An 18,974-nucleotide genomic window follows, 5' to 3' on the forward strand; every position below is an offset into this window, starting at 1 on the left:
GTATCTTGTAGACCAGGCCCATTGCAAGTTGCTGTACTCTGTCGTCTACTCTAAGCCATCCTAGGTTGTCAAAGTGGGCAGGGGTGAGGTGGGTTCTAGGAGTAAGGTCAAGCAGTAGACTGACCAGTTTGTTTTGAGATGTTTGTAATTTAGTTTTTAGCGCCTTTGAGGTGCTTTGGTACCATGAGGTGCAAGCATAGTCGTAGTACCCTTGAATGAGTGCTCCTGCCAGAGTCTTCAGGGTATTCTTGTTTACCAGTGAGGAGATCCGGTACAAGAATCGAGTTCGTTGGTTGACTTTTTTTTATTACATTGGATGCCATTTTGTCACAGGAAAGATTTGCCTCTAGGATGGAACCCAGGTAGGTAATTTCTTCTTTCCTTGTGACAATATTGTCACCCACTGTAACTGAGAAGCCGTCGGTCTTGCTGAGTTTGTTATTTGAACCGAAGAGAATGGACTGCCCATGTGTAATAATAGTTTGTTATCAGCGAGCCATATGCAGATTTTGCCTAGTTCCGAGCTGAGGGTTTTTTCAACCTGTAACTTGTTCTTGTCAGAGACCAGCAGGGCTGAGTCGTCCGCAAACAGGAACAAGTTGCAGTCACAAGCTGACGACATGTCATTTGCATAAATTAGGAACAGTAACGGTCCTAGTAGCGTCTATATTAATGCCAGCCCAAGAGTGCTTCGCGTTTCTCTGATTGGCCATGTGACCGCGGCGCGCGGCAGAGCGGAAATAGGCTGCTGCTCCGGCGAAAGAAAGACAGGCATTCTATTGCCATGCTCTGCGACAAACTCTAACCTTAACCAACTCCGAAAGAATGCCTAAACTTAACCGGCGAAAGAAAGACAGGCATTCTATTGCCATGCTCTAAAAAAAACTCTAACCATAACCAACTCCGAAAGAATGCCTAAACTTAACCGGCGAAAGAAAGACAGACGCTAGTTACGTTTATATAGAGAGGTGATAAATTAATTAAACGTAAAAAAAAATTGAAGTGATTCGAACTTGTCACCAACTGACCGCAGGCTCCACAGCAAGCTGAGGAACGAGTTGAGCTAACCGTCGATGTTAAAACAGGGGGGATTAGGAATGCATAATGCCGCGGCAACCTATGCGCCTCTGCCGCGGGGCGGTGCTAGGCGTTGTCACGTGGGGCGTCGCGGCCAATCAGAGAAACGCGGAAGCCACTCTTGGGCTGGCATTAATATATAGGTGTCCTGCGATGCTTCCTTGTGGAGAAGCCATTGGCTAGTTCAAAACCCAAATCAAAACCAAAACAGACAAAGTCGTACCATTTTTGGTCAAAATCCAGTACCAAACATGAACGTGTCAAACAGTAGTGGCAAAAAGTTAAAGTAGTTTCTGTGTTTTAAATATTTACTTCATTATTCGTACAATGTTTCATCCAACTTTTGATCCACGAACACTAGCAGGTCGGATGAAAAGCACATGAACGTGGTGTTCAGACCTGTTGTACCTGTCTTGTTCCCTCCAGCCATATCTCCCGTGCTTCCCGGCCAAACAAACTCCACCCGACTCCACTCCATAATAGGCCCAACTCTGGAATGTCCCTGCATTCCTTCGTGTCGCTCATCAAAGACTTACTGCACCTCTGGCTATACTCCTCACCCTTTCCGTCACGTTCTATCAGCTATTTAACTCCTTCAGGCACAACTTCAAGGTGCTGTAAGTGGTATTTATTTTTGTTAAAACAAGTGTTAAATAGCTCTACATTCCGACAGCCATCACTGATGTAGAGTGTGGTCAGTAACATGGGTCTCCCAGGCCCTGCGCTCTGCAGTAAACAGAACATACATTTCCTGGTATCCTGTTCCCACTTTATCCAATCAAGTTTCAAGTTTCTTTATTAGTTGTCATACAGAAGTACAGAATACTTTTATACAAAATGCTTCTTTCTATTACGCTCCAGAGAGAAAATAGATAAGTATAAAATAAAATAAGTATAGCAAGTCAAAATAGAAGTCAAAATCAGGAGACTAAGAGAGAACCCTAGATATATTTTACTTGTTTCAAGCACATATTTGTTTTTATTTCTTTTATTTATGTCAGATACTTTTTGCAGAGTGGAGTTATCTCTCCTGGTTGGTTAAAGTGGGAATGGGACACCAGGAAATGTATTTTCTGTGTACTGCAGGGAAGGACTGGGAGACCCATGTTACTGACCAAAACACTCTACAGTATATCAGTGACGGCTGTATTTTACCACTTATTTTAACAAAGAAAATACCAATTACGGCACCTTTAAGAATTGTCCAACCAGTTTTTGATGCCCACGATAGATTTATGTTCTAGATTTGAATTGTTATGACCTAGGTCCTAGTATATGCGTGTATGTGGCACTGGCTCGAAGAAGGAATTCGTTCCCCGCAGTGGTTCTCAAATGTTTTTGTGTCAAGGACCCCCAAATAGATACGTAGTAGGTCAGGGACCCCCATTTGATGAGATTCTGTTCCAGGGACCCCCATCTGTTAGATATGAATTATTCCAGAATTCCAAATATGTCTATACTGTAATTAGCGAGAACAGGAGGAGAGAGTGAAACAAGTAGTTGTGATCAGAGTAGTGATATTCTTGTGCATTCTCTAATTGAATATTATTTTAATGAAATTAAACTATTCCCCATTTTCTGGGGAACCCCTGGAACTCTCTCAGGGACCCCTGGGGGTCCTCGGACCCCACTTTGAGAACCATGCTGCATCAGGGGGTTTAAGAAGGTCCCCAGAAAAAAGATGAATAGTTTAATTTCACTATTACATCACAACTAAAAAGAGAGAATGTATAAGAATGACTCAGCATAGGTCCGCTGTGATCTCCCCACGTACAGTACAGACATCTATGGAGTTCTGGACTGAATCACACCTGACAAGGGTCAAGAGTCACTTTATTGTCCCATCAGCTGGGAAATTTGTCTTGGGCTTACACCCCCACTACAGACACAGACATACAGACATGACACAACACAACTGACTCCAAACAGAGGAGATACACAATATAAAAGATACAGTAAAGTACCTGCACCACAGGATGTCTGGCAACACCACATTAGAATAGTATACCCAAAAAACCCAAATATCGGTTATCGAATATCGATAATATAACAACCAAATATCAGTTATTCGATAGTTGCCCTTTATCTGGCACTATTTAAAAGTTTAACTGAAATCGGAATAAAGGAGTTTTTAAACCTATCTAGTCTAGAGCGTGGAACTGAGTAGCTCATACTCGGCATGTAAGACATGGGAGGAGTCAGAGACAACATATATCTTCTCAAATGGGGGTCGCTAACTCTGTATGAGAGCATGTACAATAATGCTGTATATACTGTATATATATATATTTATTCTTACCGTATATATATATCCACATCTGTCTGTACATACCTGCATATAATCCTTTTTACATAGTTGTAGATACTATATCTAGATCTGTACATATCCCTTAACTACTCTTACTAGTTACGCTGCCAGCTAGTATTACTACTACCATGGTGTCTTTATACCTGTATCACTGTACATAATAATACTACAACTCTGTACACTAGCACTATACTCAGTAGGACTCATTTATATATTTTATACCCAGTTTAATCACCTGTACATTTTATATTGCCGTTGCACTTCTTACTGTTACATTTGCACTCTGGTTGGATGCCAAACCTCTTTTTCGTTGTACTGTACTTGTCCCTGAACTATTAAGTATCAATCTGGGGGGTCCTTGACGTGAAACAGATGTCTTAGATTTTGGGGGGAACTGCACCCTTTTCTCCCGACAGAGGTGAACAGACCCGCGTGAGGTTTTCTCTCGAGTGCATCGCCCTCTAGTTTGCAGCCTTCTGCTGGGATGTGATCAGCGGCTGTTGCCGTCTCTCTTGTCTCTTCAAGATGACCTCTCAAGTGCTTTCTTTTTCCCCGGGGGAAAAGCAATACTTTTATTCCGTACCTTCCTAAAAGCTCTGTGGATGTATTATTTAAATAAATAAATAAATAAACATACATGAAAGATTACTCTACGTAAAATGTTTTGTCTATAGCACCTTTAAGGTAATGTTCAGAATTGTGGACCCTTAGTCCCATTTCCTACTAAATGATTACATTATCAAAGGCTAGAGTTCTCTCTCAGCACAATCCACGCTGTGCCTCAGACTGGATACCCAGCTCCTCCTCACAGTTAGCCACAAAACTAACGTCAAAATTAATGGGGCCACTGTAAAAAAAATAACAATTTAATAATAATCCGCAGGAAACTGGCAACTGCTTTGCTTTGGGTACACTGTGGATTAGATCTCAGCTCTTAGTCCCAGGGCTCGTAAAGACAGTTAATGTACGTTAGTCTTGTGGCCAACTTTCTGGCGTATGTCGAGTATGAAGAACGATGACCACAACAACGTGGATTATGCTGAGAAAGGACTCTGCATATTGATACGTTTAACATTCCAAATAAATTAGCCCGCTCTCAGAGCACGGACTTTGATGTATTTGGACATTGTGTATTTAGAGCTTGTGACAGCTGGAGCGAAGGAGGCAACTATTACAATGTGGAGTTGGTCTGGCAGTGCAGTTGAAATCCATTATACATTTAGATGAAGATAATGGTGGAGGCTTGGACCTCAGGTGGGGGGGGGTTCTCAGCAGCCCCCCCCCCCTTTTCTTCTTTCTACTCATGTAATCTTTTTTTATCTACTTTTTCTCCTCCTTTTTCTGTGATTTTTCTCCCCATCCCAATTTACCTCTCGTGCCAATTCTCCCTGTCCTGTCCTGATCGTTGCTCGCATATGCCCCCCACTGGCCGGTTGTAGGGAGGATAGAAGCCTTGCATCACATGTCCCCTCTGATACATGTGGAGGCAGCCTATCGCATCTTTTCACCTGCCAGCGCAGACTCTCATTTTGGCAAGGAGTAACGTGTAGGAGGCTCACACTGCCCCCGCCATTTTTCCTGACTTTGCTGTGCAGGCGCCCCAACCGACCTGTAGGAGTCGCTGTTCACAACGACCAGACTACCACCCTTCGACTTCCCACCCGCTAACTCTGCCAATCGAGTTAGTATGACGGCCGGCCCAAGCCGGAGGCAACGCCGACAGCCGGATTCGAACCCGGTGTCTCTTGCGTTGGTGACGAGCACAATGTCTGCTGCGCCACCCAGCCGCTGTAATCTTTTATATATATATATATATATATAATATATTAATTTCCCCGCCCATCGTTTTCCTTTTCTAAAAAAGTTAATATTATTGTTTATCGTAAATAAAAAAAGTTGATCACAAAAAAAAACATTCTAAATAGTGAAATGGGGCTAAGGGTCCAGAATTCTGAACTTTCCCTTTAATTGATTCTCTGCGCTCATTGGAGGATCTCATGTCACACAGAGCCGTCCGTCATACATACTGGCACTCCACCACTGGTTTCCAATCTCTTTAAATTCTCCCAGCTCAGAAGGGGAGGAAGGGGGGGGGGTCATGATGGGTGGGGTACGGCAGAGGGAACGACAGCAGGCATGTCTTAACATGGCGCTGGGTCCTCAGCTCATTACAGAATATTCTGCTCCCCACAGAGGGGGGGGGGGGGGGGGGGGGGGGTGAAGTGAAGTCTATTTGTATTTAGCTCTTCGTTGGTTTAAAGGAATTTTCTTTTCTCATCTCCTTTTGTTTTCTTTTCTGTAGGATTCACATTGTGTTGTCAAAGTCCTCAAGTGTTGATGAGCGTGTAAGATCAGATAAGCAGCGTGGGGGGAGGGGGTACAGGTATGGGCAGGGTAATAGTAGAAAGACGTAAATAATAGGCAATAGAAATAGATCTGAATATAAAATATATGATGGAAAAAAACGGTGTAAACTAAGGTGCAGATGAGGGTCTGTATGTATATATTATCTATATCATCTGAGTAAAAGCAAACAAGGTGCCCTAACTGGCATGATATACGTCATACGTCGTAGTCTGTGCAGGTTTTGGTGGTTAAGAGTCAGACATACTGAGTGGCCAGACTGTAGACATTCCTAATAGTTCTCTTAAAGTGGCCTCAGGGATACTGTCCTGAAAGGGGGGAGGGGGGGGGGGGAGGGAAAACAGATTTGTGGGGGGTGGTCAGCTGTGGCCAATCACGCGGTGGCATTAAGGAACACTGTGGCATGCCATAGAGATAGCAGGGCTTCTTCCGACTGTCCAAGCGTGGAACCCAGACCAACATCTGTTACCTGCTGTGCTGCCTGTCTCCCCGCGAGGACAATAAAGCATCTATCTGTCTTTAGTCTAAACGTCTTTAGTCTAACTACCTTATAGTCTGACCCTCGGACCCCAGCGTCACATTAAAGCAGACCGGCGGTGCTCTTCATCACACGGGGAGCCAGCAGAGACGAGGCCCATCATCATCCAGGTGTTTTCATCCACAGTAAACTAACCCACTGAACCCTTTCTCTCCCGCGCTTCTCGTCTTCACCGTCCAGGGAGGCAGGATAGGCCTCCGCAGCACCTCCTCCTCAGATGACATAGAACAACTGGAAGGTAAACACGCACGCACGCACGCACGCAGGCAAACGCAGACACACACACTTACCCCTTTCACTGCCACACTACCAAATGGTTAACCCTTTCACTGCGACAATACAGAAGGTTAACCCTTTCACTGCCACACGACACAGTGTTAACCCTTTCACAACCACGCTACAGAAGGTTAACCGTTTCACTACCACACTAGACGGTTACCGTAATTCCTCTAATAGTAACCCCGGCTTGTATTTGTTTCAACTGTAGCGGGTACCAGGCTTGTATTAGGAGGAGGCCTGTATAAGAGGGAGGCCTATATTTCAAATTTTCAAACGGATCATAATGAATAAATCAACATTTTGTGTCAGTTTGAACCCAGTAAAATGTACTGGGTTCATTTATTGAAACCAAGTACTGTATGAAATAGTAAACAGTGCAATTACAGGTGGTCACTGGTCATTTCAACGTTTTCAAAGTGAAATCAAGTAACTAGCTCAGTATGCAGCTCAGTATATTAGTAACCCGGCTTGTATTAGGAGGCCGGCTTATAATTGCTTAGCTCAAGAGCGCACCCGGCCATTAATAGAGACCCGGCTTGTATTTGAGACCCGGTTACTATTAGAGGAATTACGGTAACTAACCCCTTCACTACCACACTACAGACGGTTAAACCATCTGTAGTGTGTTAGTGAAAGGTTCACCGTCTGTAGTGTGGTAGTGAAAGGTTAACCATCTGTAGTGTGTTAGTGAAAGGTTAACCTTCTGTAGTGTGGTAGTGAAAGGTTCACCGTCTGTAGTGTGGTAGTGAAAGGTTAACCTTCTGTAGTGTGGTAGTGAAAGGGTTAAAGCCAACATTGGGAACACTGCAATGACTTACACTCATTCAGAGCCTGAATCTCCACCTCACCCTGTTGAAAAAGCTGCCCCTAATCAACTGGTCTGTAGTGTGAATCCCCAATGTAATAAGTTTAAGTCAGGAACACACACACACACATGCACAAAAACTCTTGCAGAACTTCTACTGAATCAAATAAAATAAAATCACAATTATTTTGTATAGCCGGAAAAAAAAAAAATTGCCCCCCATGGGCTTCACAGATCAAGAAGAAACATCACAATAGATCCACAAGAAAAACCACCATAAAATCTACAATTTTGCAACTGAATGATCTGTTGCAGAACCATAGTTGGACCATTGTCTCTGTGTCTCTGCTAGGACTAGTTCCCTCCGTGTCTGACAGGGTGCTGGAGACCACATCGTCCCTGAGGGATAGAATGGCCAAGTACCAGGCTGCCATTTCCAAACCCCCACGCCTGGTGAGTACATCACTCCCCCTCCTCCAAGACTGGTGTTCATGTAGTAAATCTAGTTTTTTATTATCTGTAATGTACATATGAATTTCGTTAAAGGAACATGCTAACATGATGGGAAATCCGCTTACCGTCTTCTCCTGAGTCAGACATGAAGATAGATACCACATTAGCTTAGCACAAATTAATGGAACTTGATACGGACCATGATCTAGCCTGTTTTTTAAGCTAGGCTAGCGGTCCGTATCTGCTTCCATTGGTGCTAAGCTAGGCTAGCTTGCAGCCAGATAGCCTTCTACTGAAAGCACAGAGGGGAAATTGGTATCTATCTTCTTGTCTGACTCTGGGGAAGATGGTAAGCGCATTTCCCCATAATGTTGGCGTGTTCCTTTAAGCTTGCCTTTAAGATTCACCTGAATATTTGAACAAATAACACATGGGACTAAAATGGGATAATACCGATTTCAACTGAACTGCACTGTGTCTGCCCACAGCTCCAGAATATTATGCTGGGTTGATTAATTTACATTCCTGGTATAATATGTGAACGCACCGGGCAAACAAAGAGTGTCCTTCTTCTCCTCCCGAACGACACTCATAATGCAAACCGATCAACTGACGGCTCATAGATTGTAGAACAGATCCTTCCTGTCGGCACGAGCTCAGCAGAGACACTCTTTTTGTATCACAAACAAACAGTACTGTATTTGTAAATCTGGTATGTCATAAATGTATAGATGTAGCAGTACTGTCTATCTGTATGTCATATATGTTATGATGAATTGAAAATGGGGGACCCTGATGTAAACAAGACGAAAGTCTTTCTCTGGTCTGCATCCCCTTAACACTTGTGTGTATTGAGCTGTACTGTATTGTACCCATTCTGCAATCTGTTAATACAATTTTCAATCAATCAATCAAAACACCACACACAGTCTCCCTCTGCGAGCGAGCCCCCCCCTCACTGAACCCAGTCGCTGACGAGTCAAATGAGTCACATCACAATACCCTGCAAGTTCCTGCGGAGGGCAGTGTTGTAATGGTATATATAGGCCAAGATTCCAGCTGGACCAGTTTCTCTGCTTCTCTTGACGAAACATATAATCAAGAAGTTCTTCACACACACACACGCAAACACATTAATTATTATTAGAACCCTCTGACACAGGAAACTCCCTATTCTCAAGCCATTTTGCCTCAGGGGCCATTGTTTGTAAACCTAACCCTAACCTCACGTCTGACCCTAATCTATAAGATAGCATAAGATAACATATTCCTTTATTGATCCCCTTGGGGGAAATGTGGGTGTCATAGCAGCATGGGGGAGGGGGAGGGGAGGTACAGGTATGGGCAGGGTAATAGTAGAAAGACATAAATATAGGCTATACAATTAGATCGGAATATACAAATATGAGAAGAATAAACAGTGTAAACAACGGTGCAGATGAGGGTCTGTATGCCCTATCGGTTATATTATACGTTAACCTCAACTAGAGATGAAGGAAATACATTTCTTTTGTTACTGGTACTTCCTGCAGAACCACGCCGCCACGCCACCAGTGGCGAACAGGGTGAGGAAAGTCCCTCTTTGACAACACATGCACACAACACACCATGAAGTGGATGTTTAGTCATGGTAGCGTAACAACAAAGCCATGAGCAGATTACTCAGATTACTTCCGCGTTCCTCTGCAGGCTGGCAAGTCAGAGACAGACGTCTTCAAAACAAGAGAGTACAAGGAGAACGTCCCCCCGAGTGCTGTGGCTGTGGTTAGTATCCTCTACGTTCTGTGTGTTGCATGACTTATTGACTTATTATGGCCCTTATTGGTAAGCTACCTCCTTATACTACATCATTATTGGTAAGCTACCTCCTTATACTACATCATTATTGGTAAGCTACCTCCTTATACTACATCATTATTGGTAAGCTACCTCCTTATACTACATCATTATTGGTAAGCTACCTCCTTATACTACATCATTATTGGTAAGCTACTTCCTTATACTACATTATTATTGGTAAGCTACCTCCTTATACTACATCATTATTGGTAAGCTACCTCCTTATACTACATCATTATTGGTGAGCTACCTCCTTATACTACATCATTATTGATAAGCTACCTCCTTATACTACATCATTATTGGTGAGCTACCTCCTTATACTACATCATTATTGGTAAGCTACCTCCTTATACTACATCATTATTGGTAAGCTACCTCCTTATACTACATCATTATTGATAAGCTACCTCCTTATACTACATCATTATTGGTAAGCTACCTCCTTATACTACATCATTATTGGTAAGCTACCTCCTTATACTACATCATTATTGGTAAGCTACCTCCTTATACTACATCATTATTGATAAGCTACCTCATTATACTACATCATTATTGGTAAGCTACCTCCTTATACTACATCATTATTGATAAGCTACCTCCTTATACTACATCATTATTGGTAAGCTACCTCCTTATACTACATCATTATTGGTAAGCTACCTCCTTATACTACATCATTATTGGTAAGCTACCTCCTTATACTACATCATTATTGTTGAGCTACCTCCTTATACTACATCATTATTGATAAGCTACCTCCTTATACTACATCATTATTGGTGAGCTACCTCCTTATACTACATCATTATTGATAAGCTACCTCCTTATACTACATCATTATTGGTGAGCTACCTCCTTATACTACATCATTATTGATAAGCTACCTCCTTATACTACATCATTATTGGAATGGAATTTTGGAACCTAGTGACTGGCTGGTCCCCTGAGTTTGCTCTGAACAGGGTAAATCTGCATTTTGCTATGGTGCCCCTCTAGCTCATAGAATGAACTCCCAACGGTCCGCTTGAGATTCTCCCCTCTGTTGCTGAGTTTAAACCTTGATCTCCAACCTTTATCAATCAAGTTGTTTGTGTTTTAGTAGATTTTCTTTTGGCTTATTTCTGTATGTACCCTCGACATGACTGTAAATGAGGGACACCTCAGTTGCCTTTCGAGTTTAAATAAAGGTTTGAATGAATTAATGAATTACTAGGGATGCACCGATATGGTTGTTTTTGAGTCCCGATACAGATATCCCTCCCCATAACGACCGGAACCGAACGTTTTTTGAACAAATATCCATCTTCGTATGACAAAGTGGTGTCGTGAGCGTTTAATACTCCTTATAACACATACAAGACACAAACCCGTAAATTAAAAGAGAGATTAACAAAAATCTAGTTCTTTAAACAAAAGTCCTTGTCAGTGATATTCACTCGGCAAGTGCATTCAGCCAAACTCAACCCGTATAAAAGTCCCAAAAACACCAATTCTACAACGGGCCAAGTATCGGCTATAAGAATAAAATTGGCCCAATACTGATTGTGCTTTTTAAAGACCATATCCGATTGTCTGCTGACATATGGTGCATCCCTATTAATGACATCAGAGTGGACCATGTTACAATACTCCTACCAAACTAATTGCAGTTAGTAGATATGTCTGGCTGTTAGCACAAAGACAACAGGCGCTCCTTTGTTTTCTAGCTGTTGACTTTGATGTTTGGCTGATATATCATGATTCCTTAGACTGTACTGTTGACAACGTATATACCATAATAACCACCCATTCAGCGCACCTCTGAGCTTAGAAACGGAGCAAACGCTGATTGGCTCCTCCGAGTCCTACTTAGTTGGATTTATATAACAGCCTGCCAACTGGGTACCTCCTGACAGCGTATGCCATGTGGCAGCTGGCCAGAGACACAAGGAACCATAACATAACCGTGCATTCATCTAACACCCGCTTGAAGGCTTTTGGCCACAATTCAATAAATCAACCTTTCTGTCAAATATGACCTGGTTGCATTGTTTGAATATTGTATTAATGGGCGAGACTAACAAGTTTAAGTTCGAATTGAAGAACAGCAAAAACGCTCAGAGCGGTGCTTCACGGGACGCTGGAAGACCTCACTCTTAAAACTAGGTCAGATGAATCGTGTTTATTTAAATATTAACCTCTGGGATTGATGGCAACATGTTATGAATAGTTAGCAATTCTCTAGTGTGAAAACTGACACTTGACGCTGTTGTATGAAACATACTGACAATCATGCAGCCCGACATGTCGTTGCCAATTGGCATAAATAAATATAGATACTATTATTCCACTATTCTTAACTCAAGTGAATTTATACACCAGAAAATCCATTCGAAAGGCAAACGATCAGTATGATAAGTTGATCCGCTCGCAATGGTGACTCATTCACTCTTAGGAGCCGTGAAATACTGTACAGATGGTCAATTTGTTTCTCCTCAGAACCACATCATACTCCGAGATGTTTTATCTTAGACTACATCCTCTGAACTGGCAAAGATACTTAACAGCTGCTTTTTATTTTTATTACAGTAAATGTAAGTTAAGGTTGAATATTGTCCAAAGTTTGTTCTACGTTATAGTTGCACAGTAAAAATAAAATGTTAATCTGTTAAGGATTCACTTGTGTATTATTATTATGAAAAGGACTTATATGTTTACGAGAATGCAAGGGAAGTACTTTCTAGTAAAATGTCCTCCATTTATGTTGATTTTCTTGAGCTGGATGAATATGAACACCTTGAGTTGTGCTTCAGGAAGGGAACCTTTTTTGTAGCAGATTTTATCTGTCTGGCTTGGGAAAGAAGACAGGATACTTTGTTTAAGACCAAACTGTAATCTGTATTTATGTGATCTGTATTTAGATAATGACATGTAATGTGTGATGTAATAATGGAACACAGTATTTTTGGTGTCTTATAAACCCATGAGGGTTCGGCACTTTGTGTGCATGACACGCGAATAAAATCAATCATATATTGATCCTAATATAAGTCTATTAAACTGGCAAGTGACACTAGACTACTTTCTCTTGCTTTCTCCTCCAGGGTCTGGCTACTGAGTCTAACATCAGAAAAGTGTCTGCACCTCTCCCTGAGAAACGCACGCCTGTACCGGAGTGCAATGGTGAGTCTCACACTGCAGACAAAAGAAGTGGCCTAAATCAGATTCTTATTTTGTGACTCAGATAAATGTTTTCTTCACGACAGCGCAAATCCCATTGAATCTGATCTTTTCAATTCTGAGTCATATGTGGTCCTAAATCAGACACAGGTCTGATTTTCTTTGCAACACGACCTCAGTCTGAACAGACACCTTTTACATCACTCTAGATTGACATTTGCCACGATTTTTTTTACGTCCATCTTCGGGTCAGTTCAGGAGCGTGACCAATTCACACTGGAATCTGATATTGGCCACATTGAAAAAATAATGTGAGCAGCCAAACAAAATAAATCTGATCTGAGCACTAAGGCTTACAGTGTGAACATACAGTACATTCATAGACAGACAGCTGTTTTGTGTCACTTTTGAATAAATCTTTTTTTAATAAAATGCAGATAATTTTCTATCCAACTTTTACAATGCTGTGAAGAACTCCATAGTCCGTTTGCTACCAAGCATTAACTGGACAACTACTGCTCTGTTCATCTCATGGAGCGAAGTAACAAGACACCTATTTGGTTGGATTACCCTGTTCCTCTGTGCCGCAGACAGGCGCCTGAGTCCCGATGACTAAAGGGTTACGGTGTGTTTGTTTTGCCTCAGGGGACGCCACAGACGCAACCGGTTCCAAGGGCTCTCCTCTGTCCCCAACCCGCAGCGACGCACCCAAGACGCCCAGGGTCAGTCGGTTCTTTCTACTAGCTGACGACGCGGTATAAAGTGGCAATTCCCTTTCAATCCTTATTAAAAGTATGGATATCTATGTCATTGCGTGTTTAGAAGTTCTGCTTGCCAGCGAGGGAGACGTGCATCGCTTGCCTGAAGACGGTGTACCCACTGGAGAGACTGATGGCCAATCAGCACATCTACCACACGGCCTGTTTCCGCTGTATTCACTGCAACACCAAGCTCAGGTTGGTCTGTATTCACTGCAACACCAAGCTCAGGTTGGTCTGTATTCACTGCAACACCAAGCTCAGGTTGGTCTGTATTCACTGCAACACCAAGCTCAGGTTGGTCTGTATTCACTGCAACACCAAGCTCAGGTTGGTCTGTATTCACTGCAACACCAAGCTCAGGTTGGTCTCTGGACGTCAAGAGAATATCTGATAGCAGTCACTTTGCATTAGAGACCTGCATTTCCCCCCTTGTTGTTCAGGGTCAGTCAGTTCTTTCGACTAGCTGGTGACGTGGTATAAGTGGCAATTCAATTTCTAAACTCATTAACAGTATGGATATTATGCCATTGTGTGTTAGAAACATAACCCTTTACTACCCTCTGCTTATTAGCCTAGGAAACTACGCCTCTCTGCACGGCAACGTCTACTGCAAGCCCCACTTCAGTCAGCTGTTTAAGGCCAAGGGCAACTACGACGAGGGCTTCGGCCACAGGCCTCACAAGGAGCGGTGGAGCCCTCGGGCCGACGGGGAGGAAGGCGAGGAGGAGGCGAAGGAGACGAAGGAGGTGAAGGAGGTGAAGGAGACGAAGGAGGCGAAGGAGGTGAAGGAGGTGAAGGAGGTGAAGGAGACGAAGGTCCCTGCGGCGGAACACAGTGCGGCCGAAAGCACCTCGGTCAGACAACTCCACCCGCCCGCAGAGAGGTCCCCGGTGGCGAAACCGCCCGCCCCTCTGGAGGCGCACGCCCAGGCGGCCGAGGACTGCGGCGAGAAAGCGGGATCCGCGGAGAAGCTGCCCGAGGCCCGCAGGCTGAGGATCGCCTGGCCCCCTCCTGCCGGCGAGGGTCTGCCCGGGGCGACTGGGGCGCAGCAACCGTCCAGTCCGGCCCTGGAGGGAGTCGGCTCGGGGCGACCGTGGAAGGCCAAGTGGCCCCCGGAGGAGGGAGAGCTGCCCCCCCCCACCGGGAGCTCCGAGCGGACCGAGCTGGGGCGACCGTGGAAGGCCAAGTGGCCCCCGGAGGAGGGAGAGCTGCCCCCCCCCACCGGGAGCTCCGAGCGGACCGAGCTGGGGCGACCGTGGAAGGCCAAGTGGCCACCGGAGGAGGGAGAGCTGCCCCCCCCCACCGGGAGCTCCGAGCGGACCGAGCTGAAGGGCCTGAGGAGGAGCTCCTCCCTGAGGGAGCGATGTCGCCCCTTCACGGTGGCCATCACCAGCCCCAGCCCCGCGGTCAGCCTGGGGCCCCGGGAGCGCGGCCGCCCCCTCAGGCCCCTGCTGGAGAGGAGGGTGTCGCTGGAGGAGCTGCACAACACACCCAAGGAAGACGAACCAACGCAGGAGACGCAGGGAGAGAGGAGAGAGGAGAGGACGACCACCCCGCCAAGCGAGGAAGCCGGCGAGAGCGGCTCGGAGGAGGAAGGGGAGAGCGGGAACGCGGCGGCGGCGGTGGAAGAGGCCTCTCTGAAAAGCCCCAGCGCCTCCTCGGAAATCTCGCCGTCCCCTTCTCCACCCCTGCAACCCAAAGATAACCGCACCTCCCAGGATGTAGGCTTTTGGGAGGAGGAGCAGGAGGGAGGCGAGGCCGAGGAGCAGCTGTCCGTAGAGGAGATGATCAAGAGGAACCGCTACTATGAGGAGGAGGAGGAGGAGGAAGATGACGTCTGACTCCCAGCAGAACCTCAGCGTGACCTCCTTCTCATCTCGCCACATCCTGTCTTACGCATCTTAACTACGGCTACGTTCACACTGCAGGCAAACGGTGGCCCAAATCAGTTTTTATTTTGCTCATATGTGACTCAGATCTGGGGGTTTTTCACGACAGTGTGAAACAGCACAAATCACATGGAATCTGATCTTTTCAATTCTGATTTGGGCGATTTTTCATATGTGGTCCTAAATCAGATATAAGTCAGGTTTTTTGCAATGCGACCTTAGTCTGAACAGTCATGTTGATGCATGCAGGGTACAGTTCAGGAGCGTGAGCAGTTCACACGGAAATCTGATATTGGCCACATTTAGAAAAACAATGTGAACAGCCAAACTAAAGAAATCGGATCTGAGCAATAAATCAGAATTGAGCAGTAAGGCTTGCAGTGTGAACGCAGCCTATGTCAGAGGGTAGCCACTATTCCATATGTCTAGTTTAGTGCAACGCAATGTGTGATCATTCCTGAGTTTGTGATTTAAAGAGCATATTGGCTAGATTCCAGTGAGTTTATAGTATTGTGGGGGACCTTGTAGAGATACATCATAGTTGTGCTCAGATATAGGGGGAAAAAAGTGCTATTATCTTTTTTTAACTGCTGTAAAGGATTGTTTTTTAATCTGCAAATGCATACTGTATAGATCTCTCATACTGTTTTTATATGACAAACGATTACATTTTGTGGACCTATGCTATCAACGCCTTTCTGGACCACGTTTTCCAACGCTTTTGTGGCACGTTAGGGCATAATTACATTTTACAGCCATTTACAAACACTTAAAAGATACTTAAAAGCAACAATGTGTAATCTTTCTATTAACCAACACGGTTCTGGAGCCTGTACAGAATAAACTGAGCCCACCGATGCTCCGACACACCGCTCACATTTGCTGCTATAGCCACGAGTGGTCTGGTGCGACCAGCTCGGTCAACCCTCTCATGACACCAGACGCATGCCTAGAATGAACGAGACGTAATAGATTATAGATTAATAGATTAAATACGCGGGAAAACAAATACACAGCCACCTCGAGCACCAAGAAGTCACTCTGCAGAACGTCTGCCAGCAGAAACAAAGAAAAGGAAAGCACACATAATGTGAAGGAGCAAAGACACTCATGGGGCAATGTACTGACAACACAGACAGTACCGCTCAACAGCCAGCAGGTGCCACTATTACACATTGTCGCTTTAAGATACACAACGTTCTGACCATGCATGAAACAGCAGCGATCAATCATTAGGTGGATGTCCACTCTACTACCTCCTCTCTGTTGAATCATGCTCCAACATAAAGATTAGACATTATAACCCCTTGGCTTGCTTTAGATTCTAATGTGGGCTCAGTAATAAAAAGGCTAAATAACTTTGGCCATAGCAGGCTGCCAAGAGGAGAACACATGCTGCGTTTCCAACAGGAATTTATTGGAACTCCTTATCCTCGTGAATTAATGCTTCGGTTTAAAACTGGGTAAAAGCACCCTCTTCATCAACTGTGTTCTGCATGGTGAGCCTCACACTCTGCAGTATGAGGTCCCATCTATAGGCTGCAGACAGGGCCTCATACTGCACCCCCGAGACTAATGTGGGGCCCCATCTAGGCTACAGTATGAGGCCCCGTCTAGGCTACAGTATGAGGCCCCATCTAGGCTACAGTATGAGGCCCCATCTAGGCTACAGTATGAGGCCCCGTCTAGGCTACAGTATGAGGCCCCATCTAGGCTACAGTATGAGGCCCCGTCTAGGCTATAGTATGAGGCCCCATCTAGGCTACAGTATGAGGCCCCGTCTAGGCTACAGTATGAGGCCCCGTCTAGGCTACAGTATGAGGCCCCATCTAGGCTACAGTATGAGGCCCCATCTAGGCTACAGTATGAGGCCCCATCTAGGCTACAGTATGAGGCCCCGTCTAGGCTACAGTATGAGGCCCCGTCTAGGCTACAGTATGAGGCCCCATCTAGGCTACAGTATGAGGCCCCATCTAGGCTACAGTATGAGGCCCCGTCTAGGCTACAGTATGAGGCCCCATCTAGGCTACAGTATGAGGCCCCGTCTAGGCTACAGTATGAGGCCCCGTCTAGGCTACAGTATGAGGCCCCATCTAGGCTACAGTATGAGGCCCCATCTAGGCTACAGTATGAGGCCCCATCTAGGCTACAGTATGAGGCCCCGTCTAGGCTACAGTATGAGGCCCCGTCTAGGCTACAGTATGAGGCCCCATCTAGGCTACAGTATGAGGCCCCATCTAGGCTACAGTATGAGGCCCCATCTAGGCTACAGTATGAGGCCCCGTCTAGGCTACAGTATGAGGCCCCGTCTAGGCTACAGTATGAGGCCCCATCTAGGCTACAGTATGAGGCCCCATCTAGGCTACAGTATGAGGCCCCATCTAGGCTACAGTATGGGGCCCCATCTAGGCTTAGGGATGTAGTTATCACCACTATCCTCATCATCCTCATCTAGTCCATGTCCACCCTTCTCAGGGAAGGCTGCACCGCCTCTTACCGTGATACTATGAAGCACGACACGTCACCACCACAGCATTCGCATGGGCTGAGCTGCAGCATATGACCTGTAGAGGCACCAGAGTCCTGGCTTCAACCAGCAGTGTGGAGGTGCTGGTCCACGTCAAGGAGCCAGCCGTGAGCAGCTCACAACCCCTTCTGCAAACCACATTCACAAACAACCGAGAGTTGATATCTAAATTATAGCCCACTGTATCCTGTGGACCTGGCTCATTTCAGAACCACGGACAGCGACCACACAGCCACTGCTCATGTTCAGTTAGTGTGTACAGCTTGTTTACTTGTTTAAGAAACGTGCATTACTAAGACTGCCTTAAACACTGTGTAGGTGCGCGGGAACTCCATCAGTGTCGGAAACCGGGCCCTGGTCATGTTTAGACAATAGAATTTCCAATATTTGGACCACCTTTGCGTCATGTAGATAATAGAAACCGGGTTTCTATACAAATAGTTGTTTCCATTGATTTTTAAACAAAACTGTGGGGTTAGATATTGGACTTATCAACATCTCTTTGCGGATAGCAATCTTTTATGTGTAATATCTCAATATTTAATGTACTGGCTTTGTATTTAATTTGTTGAAAAGGTGCCAGTTTAAAATTGTATAAAAAAAACGTTTTGTAATGTTTTAAAAATGAAATGGGAACAGAGACTATAGCAGAAACATTTCCCAAATATGAATCATTTACACACACTCCAAAAGTCCTCTATACAGTTTAATATGCAAATTGAAATGCGTGTCATTGGATGTATTAGGGCCGTCCTCGACTAAAGAAGTTCTTAGTCGACTAATCTGCAAGGTCTCGAGTTTTCCACATGCAATAATGCAGAACGACCTCTTTAAATCTAGTACTTACCACATATGTGCTTAGTATCTTTCAGGACATAACTCATTCAGCGTGGAAAAAAGCGACTAATCGACTAACAGTCTTAGGTCGGCCAAAATCGACAGTGAGGGGGGGCAGCTCAATAAGGAAAA

The 18,974-nt window shown here is 44.8% G+C and overlaps 1 protein-coding gene across 2 annotated transcripts in view; it reads left to right on the forward strand.

The window, feature by feature from the left end:
• The window catches only part of LOC311230106 (LIM domain and actin-binding protein 1-like), a 44,954-nt gene extending 27,567 nt beyond the window's left edge, over window positions 1-17,387 (forward strand). For both annotated transcript variants that reach the window (XM_084316265.1, XM_084316266.1), the window contains 7 exons: window positions 6,468-6,525; window positions 7,724-7,824; window positions 9,514-9,588; window positions 12,753-12,831; window positions 13,474-13,550; window positions 13,651-13,784; window positions 14,161-17,387. In XM_084316265.1, the coding sequence (XP_084172391.1) occupies window positions 6,468-6,525; window positions 7,724-7,824; window positions 9,514-9,588; window positions 12,753-12,831; window positions 13,474-13,550; window positions 13,651-13,784; window positions 14,161-15,430 (1,794 nt within the window). In that variant the 3' untranslated portion in view covers window positions 15,431-17,387. The remainder of the gene's footprint in view (window positions 1-6,467; window positions 6,526-7,723; window positions 7,825-9,513; window positions 9,589-12,752; window positions 12,832-13,473; window positions 13,551-13,650; window positions 13,785-14,160) is intronic.
• The last annotated feature ends 1,587 nt before the right edge of the window (window positions 17,388-18,974 follow it).

Source organism: Notolepis coatsorum (genome assembly GCF_963971535.1).
Source record: "Notolepis coatsorum genome assembly, chromosome: 6".
NCBI classification, from domain to species: domain Eukaryota; kingdom Metazoa; phylum Chordata; class Actinopteri; order Aulopiformes; family Paralepididae; genus Notolepis; species Notolepis coatsorum.